General features: G+C 34.3%; 1 protein-coding gene across 1 annotated transcript; it reads right to left on the bottom strand.

The window, feature by feature from the left end:
• Positions 1–14,179: 14,179 nt before the first annotated feature.
• Positions 14,180–18,448, bottom strand: LOC130673868 (uncharacterized). The gene is made up of 7 exons (XM_057479082.1): positions 18,322–18,448; positions 17,969–18,199; positions 17,692–17,884; positions 17,225–17,334; positions 16,958–17,157; positions 15,380–16,816; positions 14,180–14,344 (listed from the first exon to the last, which is right to left on the bottom strand). Exons 1-7 carry the CDS (start codon positions 18,446–18,448, stop codon positions 14,180–14,182), a joined length of 2,463 nt encoding a protein of 820 aa, XP_057335065.1.
• Between the last annotated feature and the right edge of the window lie 2,245 nt (positions 18,449–20,693).

The raw sequence follows: 20,693 nt of genomic DNA, 5'->3' as shown, positions 1-20,693 counted from the left end.
GCCTACATACAGCCACGATCCGACTATTGGATGACATCTTCGAATCATGAATGGTACACATTAATTCAAGAAGACGAACTTAAGCAATGTCAAGAATTTAGAAATCTTTATATCTGCAAACCCAATTTTGTAATATACGAAACGGCTATCCATCCTTCATGTGAAGCTGATATATTCGCAAATTCAATACTCGATTCATTTAGCAAATGTGACATCAGGTTGAGCAGGACTTATTATTTATTCTGGAAAGCCTCAAAGGAAGTAAAAGGGTGGATATACTCCTTGTTGCAAGTTTTACATCATGGGAGTTCCACCGAATACGTAAAAATATCTGGTATGGGAACCCTAACTCTTAGCTCTGGCTATTCTGCAAGAATCGGTTATACCACTCTATTTGGATCAGAAGACTAAAGTCCTGCTACAACCTCAACCGAAGATCGGACTTAATATAACGCAATTATTTCCCGGAATTCGTAAATATAAACCCCTCAGCTCAGTGAATTACAGCGACGACAGTCCAATACCCATATCTCTCATCAGTTCTTATGGGTTTCTTTCTTACGACTACACCTTAAAACAAATAGAACAAGAACTACAACTTGTCGATCCTATCGAAACGCATGAAGATTTGCAACTGTATCTCCTGCATGGAATATTAGTTATTACTTTAGTCTTAACGGTGTATTCAATTCTTCTAACACGCAAACTAACTTACGAACTATTTCTTTGTTATACTAGGAATGATTCTCCTGTGATAAACGCTCAGTCGACCTATCGAAGAAGCATCCTAGTCGACGAAGGGGTTGACCCAAATCTTGAAGCAATAATCGGCGTTTTACCTTCGACGTCCTCAACACATAACGATGAATTATGTGTAAAGGCCTCATCGAAAACAGACTCAACACTGACCAAGAGCGAGACGCTCGTATAAACGAACGTCAAATACAATCTGGATATCAAAGAGGTTTCGAAGATTTCCATCGACTAACTGCTCATTTCATCCTGCGAAATTTCTGGAGATCAGCACAAGTTAAGCGAGCATTTAGACAACATCTAAGATCCAGAAACGACTTAATACACCAAGACTTTTTCAACAACGAAGCTCACGACTTGATCCAACGACAGATCTTAAACTTTACGAAAAATATTTGCAACCATATAAGATGAGAAAACCTTCTTCATTAAGCCACGAAGATCTTGAAAACGCCTGCATAGCTGGCGAAAATAAGGCCCTCAGAAATAGCAATTTGCGAGTTTATTGGTCAGAAAATTTATTGTATCGTTGTACCCGTGTCAGCTATCAAAGAAGTTCAGCTTACAATCAATTCGACGAATTACGAGACGCGTTCTTTTTCTTTCTTTGAAAAATTAATTAATTAAGTACTACTGTAAAATAGTATGGATATAGTGATTGACATCCAAGCATTTTGGAATAATAAAGAGGAATTCATCCCGAAAGAAGTTGCCTTGGTTGTCACTACTGAAGATATTTTAGGCCACTGGATAATAGAACAGCCATTCCCATACCACAAACTGACACCACGTAATCAACAAAGAAACGACTGGGTAACTAAGAAACATCACGGTATTCATTGGGAAGACGGTGATACTCAACTCCAAGAATTAATAAATATCCTTGAAAGTTACTCTAAAAACGCAAGAAAAATTTACACTAAAGGATCAATTAAAGCTACATATCTACAAAAGATCCTGAATCGTGACATAGTAAACTTAGAGATTAAAGACTATAAGTGTCCTAAGTTTGACGTAATCCGCACCTCATCAACTACTTGTACGACTCACAGGCTTAAGAAAAATTATTACTGTGCTTTAACTAATGCTATCTGCATAAGACCGTGGGTACGAGATCATCAGTCAAAATCCTTTCCTTTATAAAACGAACAACATGCCTCACGAAATAACAGACGGATACTCTTCGAGAAGTCGCCCCCTTGGTGTCAATATGCTGTTCATCTACCTGGTCTCTTTAATTGTAATACGAGACCATTGGCATCGACGTATGTGCCTAAGAGCCTTAAGACGTCTACGTAGCAGTGATCGACATAAGGATCATCTAAATCCACGGACTTTAGAACCAGATTTTTGCATCCCTTATGGGCCTTTACTCATAACTACCGATAATATAAAGCCTAGCTATGAGGAAATACAAGCCGCATGGATCATAGCCCAAAGTGAAGTTATCAAAAATCAAGTCATGAGAAACTACTGGGGCAGTCATCATTATCTGAAAAGTCAACGCAAATATAAGAAAATTCGAGCCCAGTACGTTCATCCTCTTTCTAACCTCGACCTACCACGGCTGTTTGAAGAAATACCATGGGCAACTAACAACATAGACCCATCTACTAGTTATCCAATTAACTGTGCTTACAGATTGATAAATTTACTGATGGTAGGACATTTTTATCAGTGAGAAAGCACGCAAATCTATCTAGATGCGATAATTGACAACTATAGGCAGCCTTATGAATCTTTAACCACCGATCTACAGGAAGCATTTTCCTTCCCCCAAATACTCGACGATCTCGTATCTTGGAGCAACGAGAGAGAAGATCTTGCGCGCCATATGCCTATCAATCTGCAATACTCATCGCCATCAACTTCTTCAAACCACAAAAGACTTCGTTACCATCCATATCCGACGTCTCAAAATCAAGCACGACTACCAGAGTACCTTGGCGATGTAGAATCCAGTTCTTCCAATTCAATTTTGAATAGGAATCATAGTACCAAAAGAAGGAAAGAACAACATTGGCGTCGACCAGTCAAAAAGCAGAACAATCTAAGGCGAGCTTTAAGACGGTATTCTCGTATCAAAACACCCCATAGGAAAAGACGTACCAAAAACAACCAGTTGCCCGTAAGTCAATCACCTAGGTAAGTCAAAGACGCACCAAAACACAGCACTTCATACATAAGATTTACATACTAAAATTACTAACGTTCTTTAACTTGCATGTACTAATATTACAAATCAGCCAGAAAAAAAAAAAATATATATATTTATATATATATATATATATTTAAAAAAAATAGAAAGAAATTTTTAAAAACAAAAAATATATATAATAAATATAATCTTTAATTTCTTATTTACTAACCTAAACTAAAACACATTTTTGATGAGCTAACAATACTTGTAAACATAAAACAATACATAAATTAACTAAATTAATCATAATTTGTCAAAATATCAACCCTTATTAAAAACTTTATCGAAAAGTTGGAAAACTCAAAAATATATTAATTGGACACTAACAATACTCTACATACACACTAATCAGTTAACAATAATGCATGCTAATATGTGTAGATATTACTACTCATGATGATGATTAAGTAGTTCTTAAAACTCCTTCATGGGTACAAATAGGTACATATTCAAATATTTTACCTACGCTTAATTTTGAAACTGCGTAAAAGAAAAAGGAGAAAAACCAAAAACAAAAGCATAAAAGAAAAAAAAAAAAAGTTCTTTTATTTCTAGTATTAGCTTCATATGTTATCAATACATATAAATATATATCAATATAGACGATAAAAAATTCGATTTAAATATGAAATTTATTTGGCCCGGTAATCATCGCATCACTATTTGTCTTTTCTATGTAAATTATTTGTGGATTTTATCGTAGACATAGCAATAAGAAAGCAAAGTATATTTTTAATCAACATATATGTATATCATAAGTGAAGTAGCCATTAAACAGTACTATAGTTAATAATTAAGCTTAAAGAATTTTGTTTGTTTGTTAATTTAAAATCTAAATGAATAATGTAAAATACTAAGATAGCGCGTACTACATACCATAAATATTATGTAGATATTAAGTAAACTAATTAGATAAACAAAAGAGAGAAAACAATATTTTTACTTTTTGACTTTGACAAGATGACAAGGAAACATTGTAACAAAAACAGTGACTAAGTATAATGTAAATTGAAATACTAGAATTTAAAAATGCACTGGTAGTAAGACCATATAAGTAATTCAGAAATAAGTTATAATCTAAGGATGAATTAAGTAATACTACAATAATTATATAAGTATATATAAAAAGAAAAAAAAAAGAAAAAACATTACAAAAGGAATAATCCACAAAATACAAACAAAAATTAATAATAATAATAATGCATATATATAATCTCGTATAAATTAATTTGCTAGCAACATATACATTATAATATTAATATACATAATTCATAAGCCCTACAATAAAGCAGCTAAATTCATTTTATAATTACTCTGACAAAATGTCATAATAGATAAGAATTCAGATTAAACTTCATTGATTTCAACCTAGATTCATTTTTGTAAGCACTAAGATATCTTGTAAGTATATATATATATATATTGTAACATGAGGAAAATTCGACTTCGACCCGTGGTTTGAAAATTATTTGAAATAATAAATAATTATCCGGTGAGCAAATTTTAGTGACCGCTAGCATCGAAAATTCCGACTTTGACCGAGCAAACGATCCAACACATTGATTGTCACGAGAGATCCGGGATAGACGCCGAACTGAACGGCCACGTTTTTTTTTGTATTTGAACAATTCGACCCGACCAAACGAACAATTTTTGATTCCGACGACTGAACAATTCGATTTGCGACATTTAAGATCAATCCGAGTTTGATCAACGGACAATTAATCGCGACCAATAATTTCGACCGACAATAACCGAGTTCGTGAACAAGTGAACAAGCCGAAGCTCGGCCCGAATCTGAACAAAGTGTACGAGTGCAATAATTAATAAATAAGTGCCGTGCGTCCGTAATAATAATTAATTAAATAATTAATTACGCGTAAAAATTATATGATCGTGCAATTAAACGTGTCACCGAAATAAAATATTATTTTATATTTTATTTTATTTCTATCGAGCAATTCTGAGAATTACGGATTATCCGTGTCTCATTCGTACCGCAGTCGAGTCTTACGTTTACAATACTCTGACGTCATTCGTCAAGTATTTTGTGTGAAAAATAAAATAAGTTTATTTTATTTCGAAAATCGACTGTGTTTCTCCGAGCAATGAACTAATTGTGTTTTCGACCAACTACGATTTTTTTTTTGATAATATTGTTTATATCGAATCAAGCCGACAACGGCATTTAGATTTTTTTGTAACCGATAACTTTATTTGTGAAACCGATCAACGATTTTGTTTAATTAAATACGACTGATTATTTGTTTAATTCTGATCAATTATTTATCGTAATCTTAAGTGCCTGACCTTTCCCCGATCCGCCACCCTGAGTCGACATTTTTTTGATAATTGTTTATTTGGTGATTGTTACATCACCTGGCGCCCAACTTAATTAATTTTGAACAAGGTTGCCAAAAATCGTAAGTGTATTCGGACTTCACTCCGGTAGATCCCCGGTGGTGAAAAACCCGTTACATATTTTGGCGCCCAACGTGGGGCACAAAAGGTCAGAAGGCACGGATCTACGTAAGATTACGACCGCGATTTTCGAACAAACCGTTTACGACTCGACCCGTTAAATTGATCAACGTCGCCAAGATGTTTTATTCACCGTCAACGACTCGACCGACCAATGTGGACACGACATCGCAGAACAATCGATTCATGGAACAAATATCCACATTGACCGACCGTGTCAACCGAACAATCGAACAACGACTGATACCGACCAATCAGAACAATCGAACAACCGAAGGACGACCGATATCGATCACACCACCGCTGATTTTCCGAACCGGAACGACGCCACTTGCTTCACCGACACCGTCTAATCGAGAAAGATCGATCAGTACTTGCTTTGAGGCTATGCAAGAACATGCTAGCCTATCCGCTGAGAGAAGACGCCTAGAAGCCATTGAACGAGAGATGGCCCGACAAATCGAAGCCCTCCGTTCCCAGGAGGAAGCTGTCGCAGCTGCACGGCGCAAGCTGACAGCTCAAACACCGAGTTCGGTAGGATACGAATCCGGTTACGAATGGATCAACGACTTAGAATCGAAGCAGATACGCGAATTCCTGCTTACACTAAATGCTAGCGTTTCAGGAACCGAAGAATCTCGACGTGACCGACTATATCGTGCGCTACGAAGAAAGCGACACGCCGACACACCTTGGACAATCAACGACCAACCAGCAGCGATTACGACCGGGAACAATTATGAACAACGTCCACCGAACGAACCGAAGAACGAATCGATAAGAGAAGACACCGATTCTAGCAGTGGTTACTCATCGAGTGATTCAAAACGATCAACGACACCGACATCGAGTATTTCCTCGACACCGACATCGATAACACCTCCAGAAATGACACCGACAATACTGCCAAAATCGACACCGACTATATCGCCGATACCGACACCGACAACATCGCCAAATACGACATCGACAACATCGCAAACACCGATATCAAATCCATCGTCGAAATTAACATCGAATATACCGCCGAAAACGACATTGACATCGATTATATCGCCGACGACGACACCGACATCGAAAATGTCACCGAAATCGACTATACCGCCAAAATCGACACCGTATATATCGCCGAAACCGACAACATTACCGAAAACGACATCGACATCAATTATAACGCCGAAAACGACACCGACATCGAAAATATCGCCGACACCGAAATCGATTATATCGCCGAAACCGGCCCCGAGAAGCCGACGAGCCGATTTGAGACCGACAATCGAAATGAAGCGTCGTGGTAAGTGCTTCAATTGTCGACAAGCAGGTCATGGTCATCATGACTGCCCGAAACCACGCCGATCTGGATATTGCTGGTCCTGTGGTGCTGAAAACGGCCCAAACCCGACTTGCTGGACTTGCAACCGATACTGGTCAAGATCGAGGAATGACCAGGCCGAACAACGAATGCCGACCAACCGATTACCACCGAACGATAGACCAAACAACGACCGCCGATCAATCGACAAACGCCGAACAAAGAACCGAACCGATCAAACGACTAACCGAACAAGTAAATCAGGTTACGAAGTTCAACCTGACGATCAAACCGAACAACGACCGCCGATCCATCGACTACTACCGAACAACGAACCGAACCGATCAAACGACCGACCGAACAAGTGAAGCAGGTTACGAGGTTCAACCTGACGATCAAACCGGAAAACGACCACGAAGAACAACCGCCGATCAACGCGACCAAACCGACCAAACACCTCGAAACCCCGTGTCAATGTCTGGGGGGAGGTTTTGCAACATGAGGAAAATTCGACATCGACCCGTGGTTTGAAAATTATTTGAAATAATAAATAATTATCCGGTGAGCAAATTTTAGTGACCGCTAGCATCGAAAATTCCGACTTTGACCGAGCAAACGATCCAACACATTGATTGTCACGAGAGATCCGGGATAGACGCCGAACTGAACGGCCACGTTTTTTTTTGTATTTGAACAATTCGACCCGACCAAACGAACAATTTTTGATTCCGACGACTGAACAATTCGATTTGCGACATTTAAGATCAATCCGAGTTTGATCAACGGACAATTAATCGCGACCAATAATTTCGACCGACAATAACCGAGTTCGTGAACAAGTGAACAAGCCGAAGCTCGGCCCGAATCTGAACAAAGTGTACGAGTGCAATAATTAATAAATAAGTGCCGTGCGTCCGTAATAATAATTAATTAAATAATTAATTACGCGTAAAAATTATATGATCGTGCAATTAAACGTGTCACCGAAATAAAATATTATTTTATATTTTATTTTATTTCTATCGAGCAATTCTGAGAATTACGGATTATCCGTGTCTCATTCGTACCGCAGTCGAGTCTTACGTTTACAATACTCTGACGTCATTCGTCAAGTATTTTGTGTGAAAAATAAAATAAGTTTATTTTATTTCGAAAATCGACTGTGTTTCTCCGAGCAATGAACTAATTGTGTTTTCGACCAACTACGATTTTTTTTTTGATAATATTGTTTATATCGAATCAAGCCGACAACGGCATTTAGATTTTTTTGTAACCGATAACTTTATTTGTGAAACCGATCAACGATTTTGTTTAATTAAATACGACTGATTATTTGTTTAATTCTGATCAATTATTTATCGTAATCTTAAGTGCCTGACCTTTCCCCGATCCGCCACCCTGAGTCGACATTTTTTTGATAATTGTTTATTTGGTGATTGTTACATCACCTGGCGCCCAACTTAATTAATTTTGAACAAGGTTGCCAAAAATCGTAAGTGTATTCGGACTTCACTCCGGTAGATCCCCGGTGGTGAAAAACCCGTTACAATATATATATATATATATATATATATATATATATATATATATATATATATATATATATATATATATATATATATAAATATATATATATGGGTCATTCCACCAAATAAAATTATTTTTACGGGGCGACCCTCGTCGATTTGGTTCTAACTTTGTGGAGTCGTTCTATATATTAAAAAAAAAATTCTCTGAAAATTTGAGCCTTTTATATGCAGCTGTTTCAAAGTTATGATTTTTTAAATTTTTTTTTAATTTTTGTTTTCAACTTTTTCATTAATTTTTTTGAAGGGGAAATTTTTTTTTAAAAAATGAGCACATAACAGTTTTTCGTAGGAAAAATTCTCAGCTTTCCAATAAGAATATCCATTTTTTATTCTATGTTACAGAAGACCTTTTAAAATTCGATTAAAGACGAAAAAACGATTTTTATGACTGTGCGGCGCTTGATACATCTAATTTGATATTTTTTTCTGAAAGCTGAGACTTTTTCCCACAAAATATGTGATTTTCACGATGTGCATATTTTTTGTTTGAACAAAATCAATAATTATTAAAATGCAAGTCGTTGATTTTATAGTTTTAACAAACTGTAATAATTCATTGTGTGGCAAGAGATGAAACAAAACGATGTCAGACGAAAGTAAAGTAGGCTGCCCGAGCCGTAGGCAAAAGCTGACAGTAACTGCAATCTGAAGTTGTGTTTCATCTAGTGTTACACACTATTTTTTTCATGATTACCTGCATTGAAAATTATTATCAGTGTCAGCAGCTAGTTAGAATCAAGTTATATGACGACCAATGGTGTGATCAACCATTAGTGTACGCCTAACTTATGATTTGCAATTTATAACTAAACAGAAACCATAAATACTATTTATTATGTACACAAATTCTTATAAAACTTGATTACAAAGTCAGAACTGTCATTAACGCAGATGACATCAATAGTCTGAAATCACTATTGAACAAAACACAAGAATCAAAGTTCAAATTACTAATTCCTAGACTTGAACCATTGATGCTGGTATCATGAAAAATCGTTTTATAATTTTTGTTTTTAGAGCTTTACTGCAGATACGTACCCGAAAACATATCCTCACACCGCAAAATTTATACATCCGGATATTCAAAATTTTACCAGCGTTGATTTCACTGTTATCACCAACCCTTATTAAAAGAAACGACTTAAAACGATTGGAAAAAAAATTTTCAATACTTTTTAATGCTTTTGAATACTTTTAATACTTTTGAATCACCCTTTTTATGGGCATTTAACATTACAAATCGTTTCGAATCGTTTCGTTTAATTAGGGAATGATGACTTTTTCTAAAAATAAATGTTTTAGACGTACGATACTTGGAGTCAAAAACGGTGAAAGAAGCACAAGCAGTGCACCCTATCTCACTTATTGTTGATAGCTTAAGATATGTATGTGTTAAAAATGTATCAACATCCTCAAAACAAATAAGAATTAACGTTTTTTAATCGTAGAGAGTTTATATTTTATTTAATTTTGTTCAAACAAAAAATATGCACATCGTGAAAATCACATATTTTGTGGGAAAAAGTCTCAGCTTTCAGAAAAAAATATCAAATTAGATGTATCAAGCGCCGCACAGTCATAAAAATCGTTTTTTCGTCTTTAATCGAATTTTAAAAGGTCTTCTGTAACATAGAATAAAAAATGGATATTCTTATTGGAAAGCTGAGAATTTTTCCTACGAAAAACTGTTATGTGCTCATTTTTTAAAAAAAAATTTCCCCTTCAAAAAAATTAATGAAAAAGTTGAAAACAAAAATTAAAAAAAAATTAAAAAAATCATAACTTTGAAACAGCTGCATATAAAAGGCTCAAATTTTCAGAGAATTTTTTTTTTAATATATAGAACGACTCCACAAAGTTAGAACCAAATCGACGAGGGTCGCCCCGTAAAAATAATTTTATTTGGTGGAATGACCCATATATATATATACTATAGTTTTAATCATAGTCACGTCTTTCTGAAGCCTCCCGGCACCAATCAGAAATTATAAGTAAGTTATGCATAGGTATATATATCCATATTTAAGTATAAACCTATTATTGAAAATAAAAAGGAAAAAGAGAAAAAAAAACAATAAAAATAAAAAAACACAAAATATATATATATATATATATATATATATATACGTACCATTTCTTATATTTATATGTCTATATATGTATATACATATATTTATATATATATATATATATATATATATATATATATATATATATATATATATATATATATATTGTTACGGGGTAAATAAATCCATAATAATAATAATATTATTTACCGTTGTTCGGTAACGCGCGCGATTCTAATTTAATTTTGCCGCGTCAACTTTAAAAAGTCTACGCTCTTGCAATTAACCCGAACGCATCATTTTCGACCATTATCGGTGATCTTCGGGTCAATGGGAAAATGAGAGGGGGCATTGCGGTGTAAGACGCTACGGGCGATACTTAGAAAAAGACCACTAAAGGGCAAGCACGTATTGTGTTTTGCTCCACCGAGTTTTTATTTTAACCATTTCAACTTCAATAAATTCAAGAGTGAATATTAGGCACTATTGTTGCGTGCGCTAATATGACTCAACAGTAAATAATAGAGTGAATAATAGGCATTATTGTTGCGTGCGCTATTATTACTCAATAATAATTTAATAAGAGTGAACCTCAGGCACAAGCTAGAAGTGCGCTGTTGTTACTCTAGTAGTAGTTATTTTATAAATAAAATAAATAATTTATACTGATCATCAGACGCAAGTCGCCTGCTGGTGATAGTATTATAATACTTATTGTTGAGAGATAAACTCGAGTCACTGAGTGTTATCTCTAACAATACCGGTATACGTTACGGCGTATACCAATAACTTGGTGAATCCGACTTGGTTGTATCTTGTCGCACCTGCGACGAAGCAAACGCACGAGGGTGCATATAACATCCAGGGGAAGCTGAAGTGGCCGATCCTGACCCATCTCCAAGGAGTCGTCTCCGTCGCCAGAGTCTACGTGAACCCGCACGAGATCGTCGTAGCATAAAATAAGTGAGCGTGTCGAGAACCGCGTACTGTAAGTTTTGAATAATTTTTACGTATACTGTTGGCTTCGCGAGAGTGATATTTCCTATTTAATCTATTGTCTATTTTTCTTCTCTAAATGTAATGTATGAGGTATGATTTATTTCTCTTTTGTAATCTATAACTAATTTCCTTTAATATATTTCTGTTTCTTTATTATAATATTGTTTATAATAATAAGTCGCCGCGGACAACCTACACCCCCGAACTCCTGGTTGAGCCTCTATCTATTACTATAGCTAGTCGAATTGTTTTTCTTAGTTTTTATCTTTTCAAAACTAAGTGGTGCCCTTAACATCATATAAGCACCAGGGCATCGCTGCTTGGTCCTGGTCGGCAAATTACTTTCAGCAGCAAATAAGGGAAACGCGGATATCGGGTCTATTTTATTGTAAAAAATAGATGATACCTTAACAATATATATATATTGAGACAAATCGCTTTTCGTCTTCGCGATTTTTACCAGCAGCCACCAGAATTCGCGGGTTGAACCCTGGCTTAGGCTGGCCTCTAACAAATTTTATTTTACTTGGACAGAGCAGTGGGCTAAATTTTTATTTAGTACTGCAAAGATTTTATTTGTAGTTTGCTTAAGTACTTAATTTATTTTGTCGAGCAAAAGATATTTTATTTTAAATCGGAAACGAGTATAATGATCTTTTGTGTTGCAAATTAAGTTATTTACTGGACTTAAAAACTATACGAACAAAATTTTAAGTGTTTATTTTGCGTTGTTATTATCAAGTAAACTGTAGAGAAATAAACACTAACGTCTCATATTATGACGCGTGTAGCTAGTATACGCTCAAGGTCACAGAACAATGAAATTTCTATAGGAACGAACCGGCATACAAAATTACAATGACAAATATTATTTGATATGACTTATAATAAATAAAAGAAATTTGGATATTAATTATTTTGTGAAATTAGACGCTGGTGATGAATGATAAAATGAAATGAAATGATAAATGTAGAAAAGTATATTTTTTCTGATACTGGTAAGAAAATTTTTTTTTTTTTATTGATATTGGAAATTATTATAAAATTTTTACTGTAAAGCCGTGAGAAAAATTAATGAAATTTTTCATTGCCCGTTTGAACTACTGCAAAGTCCCTGTTCGAGCGCCAGTTGAGACAAATCGCTTTTCGTCTTTGTGATTTTTACCAGCAGCCACCAGAATTCGCGAGTTGAACCCTGGCTTAGGCTGGCCTCTAACGAATTTTATTTTACTTGGACAGAGCAATGGGCTGGGGTTCTTGCAAAGCAAAGGCCCGCACTTATTCAAACTCGGCAACGTATGAGAAGACTTATCAACTTACCTCACGGCTTATAAAATTATAGAATATTCTTATTGATGGTCAAATTACTATTTGTAACTTAATTAATATTTATTTTATCAGACTATTCGATAAGCTTACCAGTCAAATAGGAAATAAATAGGATGAACAGATTAAAGATACAGTGAATGATTAACAAGTGCAATGATTGTTTATTGCCAATTATAATAATAAAAATTACTTACAAGAAAGTGCAAGCGCTGGATGTAATGCAGACAGATACGTGGCACAGTATAATTTTATATCGTGAATATATCGCCGGTAACGTACAGTAATATTTAATTGAACTAACTTTGTTTATAATAATCAGTAAACTTGGACAGTAAAGTATATCACAAGAGAATTGCCAGTAATACAACTATAACGCAAGTTAATTTCCCGATTTACAAAGTAGTTATTCGTATTAACAAAGTCGCAAATAAATTGCTAGTATATGACAATAAACCTAAATTATACGTCTTATCGCTAATTGATCCAGGATCGAAGTTAAGTTCAATCACCGTAGGGTCTTAGGGCTAAGTTTTTGGGCTCGCTCCCCACTTCCCTTCACGGTCATGCGTTGAGGTGATAATTAGTCATGTGACCATGGCGCTATGACTCTAGCTTTAGGTGGTTTCAGAGGGCAACGAGACGGGGAAAAATGAGAACCGCAAGGCTGAGGGAGAAGATGACAATTCACATTGTCTCAATATATATATATATATATATATATTTATAATAGTGACGTCTAAGTTGTCTGTATTATTTGTGGTTCAATAATATACATTTATAAATCAGTGCATTTTTATCAACAGTGTAGTGCAGAAGTAGAGGTTATTCGTCACGAAATTCAGCGGAAAATTGTGAATAAAAAATTAAAACAAAACTATGCTTTCCTCATTACAAAGGAATATAATAATTTGGTGGTGTAAGTATAATTATTACTATTTCATTTTTTTTAAACTAAATATTCTGTGCATTTATCGTTCGTTTCAAATTTCTGTTTCTGGACATCGTTTATTTTCATAAATAATTAAGTAGTATTGTTGTGATAGAATGAATGATTCCAAAAGAATGAAATTTTTTTTTTTTCTGATAAATTTAATTTTTCCAATTTGCTTATAAGATATTCATTTGTAGACAATAAATAATTTTACCCGGCTATGTGATGAAGTGAATATTTTAATAACCTCAAATTATGGACATTCAACATTTCTTTATGATACTGAAATTAACCATACTGTTGCTGTTCGACTTCAGTTCACGAGTGGACCGTCCTCCGCCATTTTGTGCCTCAAAACATCATGGCGTCCACAAAAAAACTCGTAGATAAGAGATCACTAGGTGATGGATGAGGGCATGTGTTTATAATGGCATGTTTGAAATCTTGGTGATTATATTCCTAAGTGGAGGTAGCCCTTATGGGTTGGGGAAGAACTTGCGCACCCCACCACCAATCCTAAGCAAGCAGTTCACCAGAGCTGAAGTCTGGTACCATGGGGGCCCCATTTCCAAGCCCCATTTCGGTCAGAGTCTCTTTATTTCCTGGGATGGCAGGAATGGGGGGCCGAGTGAGGTAGGACTCGTGGTGGCTGTTGGTGAGACACCCACATGCAATGCATGCCTAATGGGTAAGTTAATATGAGCTTATACTCATATTTCGCTATTATAATATATGGTGGATTCAGTATATACAATAGGGATTTCGCAGCGCGAGTATGCCCAAAAGGGTGAGGTATCGGCCTCCCGTCAAACGGAGGTGGGCTTAAGGATGTATGAGCGTGACAACAATATGTAATTTAAACCCTCAAAATTTTTTTAATGATAGATTTATACCGAAAGAATTTGCTGTCAAAATTTCAGCATAGGTAACGGGGCAAATTTTTAAGAAAATAATTATTAAAAATTGAGATAAAATACATTGCTCTTATGGAGAAACGGGTAGTCTTGACACTAAAGCATCAAATATAAATATGCTAAAGTATTTTTCATGTGAAAAAAAACTATAAATAAGAAAGTTGATACTTGTAGTAATTTAATAAAATCATAAAAACACTATGCAACGGTGCATCCTAAAGAGCAAAATTAAAATGAAATTTAAATAAATTAAGTTTATTAATTTTTTCTCGCCATGACATAAGACTTGGCAACGTTTCACTTTTATTATGAGCGCCACAAAAAGCTGGTGTAGAAAATATTAAACACGGATGTAAATATAACCTCACTTTTAGATTTAAAAATAAAAATAACATGACACATTGACAAACGCAGTGACGTTTATATTATTATTTATATTATTAAAAATAATAAATAAATGAATTTTCAATAATTAAAATTAAACAAAAAAATACATGCATGACAGTTTTTAAAATTGACACTTGGCAATAATTATTGTTTAATTATTAAGTTGCGCAATACAAAAAAACTGTGGTAATCATAAATAATTATAGTTAAAAAATTATTTTATTTATTTTGAATTTCCTCAAGTTTTAGTATTAGTGATTGTATAATTGCTTTAGATTTTGTGATGCGCGGTTTTCCTCCAATATCTTGTCCAAGCAGAATCTTTATTCCTTTCTCTCCATTCGATGTATAGGTATCTATGAAAGGTATCTATGATAGTTTTTAAATTTATTCCAGCTTCAGCTAATTTTTTTACCATATTGGCAGATAAACCACTACTATTTTTCTTACTATTTTTATTATCGTGAGAGTTGTTTTTAGTGACGGATTTCACTAGTACACGTAGTTCAGATAACAATTTATTAGTTATATTTGATTTACTTTGTAAATATGCAATATAATTAATTGTCACTGTATTTAATTTCAACTCATCGTGAGTGATCTTAATTTTAGCGTGATAAACTAATTTCTGAAGAACTGATACATCATTGATTGCATTATGAGCATTTTTTAAATCATCTGCTTCTAAAAATTCTTCTGCTAATGCAGATTGTTTAAAACTTAATTTTTTGGATTTTCGTTCAGGTAATTTAGATTTAAACAATGGCAAGGTATCACAAAATCCACTGACGATACCTCTAAACTCTGTTAATAAATCCACCTGTTTCATGAGCCTAATAATTAATGGAGCATCAAATCTTATACAGTTGTGTGCAATCAAAATATTTTTTTGTTTTGTTGACTTTAAAAAAGATAAAAGTCCTTCTGTAGCCAACTTAGCAGATACAGTCTCAACTTCAATTCCTAATAAGAATAATTTGCCACCGTTTGTAGTAAGACCAGTAACAGCCGATGCACTGGGAGGGATTCCTCTTGTTGGTAGAATATATACATTATACTCAGTATCGTTATACATGGCAGCAATTTGAATTATTTCACAGGATTGCCCGAAACCTGTAGTTTCGAGATCGAAGAAGACAGCTGCTACAGTTTCATCTTTAGTTATAGAACTTTTTGGAACTGGCTGATCAACAAATTCTGTTCCAATATCTAACCCACTCTGCGACTGATAACAAATGCCTTCACGGTTTTGTGCTTTAGTATTGGATTTCGTTCGAGATGTAAAAAGTTCTCGACGTTTTTTTTTGGCTGCCACAGTATTAGTTTCTGCTGCCCGGAGTCTTTTCAAATTATCTTTTTGTTCTAAAAATTTCAAGGAGTGTTTCGTCGGTGGTGAGTAACCCATTTCTTGGTTAAAATTTTTTATAAAACAAAATCCTACATTTTTCTCGCATACAGCAGTAGCAACTCTAAAGTCATTAGATTCTGATCCACCATAGTGACGAGCCTTAGGAGCTTTGCTGGCAATCTTCATGTTCATAGACTCGTTTGCTTGACTTGAACCACAAGGTGCTAACTGCTCTACATTATTTGCAAAATTTCTAAAAATTTTTTCTAAAGAGTACTTTAAATTATCACCAGTTAACCCTTTACCACCAGGAAGTAATTTGTGCTCATACTTTTCAGGATTTTTATGAAACCCACACCATTCTTTACAGTTTGTGTGATCATCAAATGCATGTGGTATGATATTGAGTAAAGCTTGCCTACTTGTTTCAACGTTACCCTGATTACTTTTTAACGAACAACGAAAACAATATTTTAGATATTGAATAACAGGTGTAGTTAAAGTCTTTAAAGCATATAAGTGCTTACTCAAGCCTGATGTAGCATGATTTAAATCTGACCATTTTTAAATTTGATGATCACACTCTCTTCGCAATCTAGCGATGGTACTCGAGTCATCATCTCCAATTAAAGTGCCAACTCTTACTCGTTGAGCTACAAAATCTTCATTATGTAAAAGCATTTCAACAGCCATATCTGGCTCCATTGCTTTCGAACTTCCGCTGAAATTTTCACGACAGTCATGGTCATCTTTCTCATGACCCCTTTGACACATCGCACATCGTTTATTTCGTGTACTATATCCTAGAATCAATCCTGACAAGTGACCAATAGTTGTTGAATGACCTGAAAAGAAATTACTATTAATTCTCAATAAAACGGTTTAATAATTTTTTAATTAAATATTTCTTACCTGTTAAACTATTATACGTTCTGCCTGATCCTTTCTTTTGCCACCCAGCATCTACACTCACCGTTATTTCGACAATATCATCATCAGAAATAAGCTCAGATGACTTTGAACTTTGTTAACATAATTTAAATTAAAAAAGACAAAATAATTTTATTTAAAAATATTTTATCAAAATATCTTTATAATAATTTAGTCTAGATCTACTATACAATAAAAACTACAATTGATTAGTTTCTTACAGAAGCATTTATTTTGGGTTGTTTGGTGTTGTTAGTACATTTTTCTATTAGTTATTAGTATACTTCATGCTGCAAATATTAGTATTTCTATTGATCTTTAATAAAACAATAGTAACTAAATAAGTATAGTTAGTTTCTTATTTTTGCCTAAAGGCTAAAAAATAAATTAGTAAATTACTGAACTGATTACTACTTGATTATTGTTTTTCTTAGGATAAGTAAACATACTAACTGTTATGAGCTATTGTCAGATTTCTTTCAATCTCAACACTATCCCTGCAACTATCTTTGGCAACTTTTTCAATATTTATACCTACCTCTCTTTCATATCTCTTCAGAAGAGTATGGTAAACTGTTGGAATATTGAGGTATACTAAAATACTATTTAGATGAGTTATGCCAATTCCACTTGTTAATATTGCTACAAAATAATAATCATTGTCAAATAATTAAAAAAATACAGTCACGACATGTTGTAACTAATTTTATTACTGAAAACATTTACCCATGGCAGCTTTCCCATTCACCACGTAATTACCAGTAGGAGTTTGAGGCGATGTCTTGATCATGTGTATTTTTTTACATCGGTGACACTCAATAGAAAATAAACTACTTAATCCAACGACATCCTCATTTTTAATGAATCGGAATGACAAGGCATCATCACAGACATCACACCACATGTCAACAGCTATTTTGTTGATGTCAACAATTCTCCTGCCTTCTATGATTGGTTCTGAAATATCAAATTGAAGTCAGACTTTATTTGATAAAGAAAAATGATGACTAATTATTATTATTAATTAATAACACTTTAATGACATCCAATTGATAAGGTTAACTGTTACAAATACATACCTGGGTTGGAAACACATATTTTTTCAGTTTTTTTCTTTTTATTTGCGAAAGATTGATCACTTTCTAGCTGTAAGGGTCGTTTCTTACGAAACTGACCATTTTTATAGCGTTTCAAGAGCTCTGTCATTTTTTAAAAACATTCAAATATTAGCGGTAGAAAATAACCATAAAGCTGTGTTGTCGAATGTACACTAGACGTCACGTGGTACTTTCCGTTACCTCACCCCGCAACCATCCCCGCCCATCCCCACTCTTCAATATTCACGGTTCCCCCACGCCCTCGCTCATACATCCTTAACAGCCCCGTTACATTAATTAATTGTTCGACTTCAGTGGCGAGTGGGCAACCCCCACCATTTTGTACCTCAAAACATTATGGCGGCCACAAAAAGCTCGCAGATTAGAGATCACTAAGTGATGGATGAGGGCAAGTATTTATAATGGCGTGTCTGAAATCTGAGTGATTATATTCCTAAGTGGAGGTAGCCCTTATGGGTTGGGGAAGAACTTGCATCCCCACCACTAATCCTAAGCAAGCGGTTGACCAGAGCTGAAGTCTGGTACCATGGGGGATCCATTCCAAGCCCCACTTCGACCAGAGTCTCTCTATTTCCTGAGATGGGAGGAGTGTTTGGGTCCAAATGAGGTCGGTCTCGTGGTAGCTGTTGGTGAGAGACCGACATGCAATGCATGCCTAATGGGTAAGTTAATGTGAGCTTATGCTCATATTTCGCTTTTATAATATATGGTGGGCTCAGTATATACAATAGGGATTTCGCAGCGCGAGTATGCCCAAAAGGGCGAGGTATCGGCCTCCCGTCAAACGGAGGTGGGCTTAACGGCCCCGTTACATTAATTCAATGTTCGACATCAATTGAAACAAAATTTTAGATTCTTTGGAAAAAATTGTGATCAATCAGAATTTAGCGAAGGGCCACATTTATCAGAAACTTTTGATATTCCATCGACAATGTTGAATGGTGATTTTACTGTAAAAAACTTCAAACTTCTAAAATGGATAGAAAGGAATGAGTTATTTATTAAAAAAGAAACAATAATAATACTTTTTGAACCTGATGGACCTAGGTTTTATGAAGTTCAGTTTTGTGGCTACTGTCAGCAAAGCGGGAAAATTCTAATAGCGACTAAACAATTAAATAATGTTCATTTTGATGAACATTTTGATGCTTTTCAAATTTTAAACAATGATAATTCTGATTGGAATATTTTTACAACATCCGAGATTCGTGTCGGGCTCGCTATTATGACTTATAAAGTTAAATTAATTAATAATAAATTTTATGTACCAAAAAAACATATTTGAAAAACTACAAAATAAATGTTTTACTATTACTACTTTAACATGTTTTATTTTTATTTCATTTTTTTTTTTTTTCATTATATAACCTTGTCAATTTCATCATTAAAAAAAAAAAGAAGTAAAAAATTTTAATTTTTAATTATAAGTTTTGCTTTCCGAAGAAACAAATTTCACTTTACTTACTTTTTAATTATACTTTAATTTTTAAGGAAATTCTACATTACCGACTCATTCATTTTACGATAGTTGTATTGTAATTTATATTGCCACAACTTATATAATTTACTCTATAGTATCTGATTTTTTCTTTCTTGTAGTAGTATTAATTATAAAACAAAATTTACGATAGTCTATTGTGAAAATTATAATTTAAAATTCATAATCCAGCGTTACGATACTATGTAATGAAAATTACGATAGTTGAATCGTAAAAAATCCGTGAATTTTTTTTCCGTGTAGCTTCAGTAATAACGAAATTACAACCGTTAGGCGATGCGTCCATGAGACAAAAATATAACTTTGCAAATTAATTGCCAGTAATTTTAAGAGTAGTGATTATAAAAAAAGTTAAGAAAATCCAAATGAGCATGCCTTAAGCGCTCGTGTCATACACGAATTATTTAGATTAAATGTTTACGTTACGATTCGTTAATTTTTTCATAAAGACTCCTATGTTACGTCCTGGAGTCGTGTCGGCTTGTGAGTTGCCGGCGCGAATTATTTGAATTGGACGTGACTGTAGATCTTCGGATACGGGGTAGTTCTCGCAAGCTCGAAATAACTTGGTCGTGATTTAAAGAATAAATATGTTTGATTTATTCGTATAAAATAAAATAGTCGAAGAATTTGGATGAATATACACTTGAGTTTACAATTATTATGAGACAAATAACTTCGTGTCAAAAGAATAATATAATTAAATTAAACCGGAAGTTTACTGGCGTGTTATGAACCGCACTACTATAATTTCTGGTTGATGTGAGAGGGTGATGCATTGGGCATCGGCTTTTTATATCTTTACATGAGCCAACACCCTAGAGAAAAGTGGGAT

Source organism: Microplitis mediator, chromosome 8, assembly GCF_029852145.1.
Source record: "Microplitis mediator isolate UGA2020A chromosome 8, iyMicMedi2.1, whole genome shotgun sequence".
NCBI lineage: Eukaryota > Metazoa > Arthropoda > Insecta > Hymenoptera > Braconidae > Microplitis > Microplitis mediator.
Note: the sequence above shows the minus strand (reverse complement) of the source record. Positions and strands in the feature narration are given on the sequence as shown.

Excerpts from the sequence above, each read along its gene's own strand:
- LOC130673868 (XM_057479082.1), bottom strand. The coding sequence starts at position 18,448 with ATGACAGAGCTCTTGAAACGCTATAAAAATGGTCAGTTTCGTAAGAAA. Across the intron at positions 17,158-17,224 it reads AACGTATAATAGTTTAACAG|GTCATTCAACAACTATTGGT; the intron begins GTAAGAAATATT and ends ATTTCTTTTCAG. Across the intron at positions 16,817-16,957 it reads AAGATTTTGTAGCTCAACGA|ACTTTAACTACACCTGTTAT; the intron begins GTAAGAGTTGGC and ends TATGCTTTAAAG.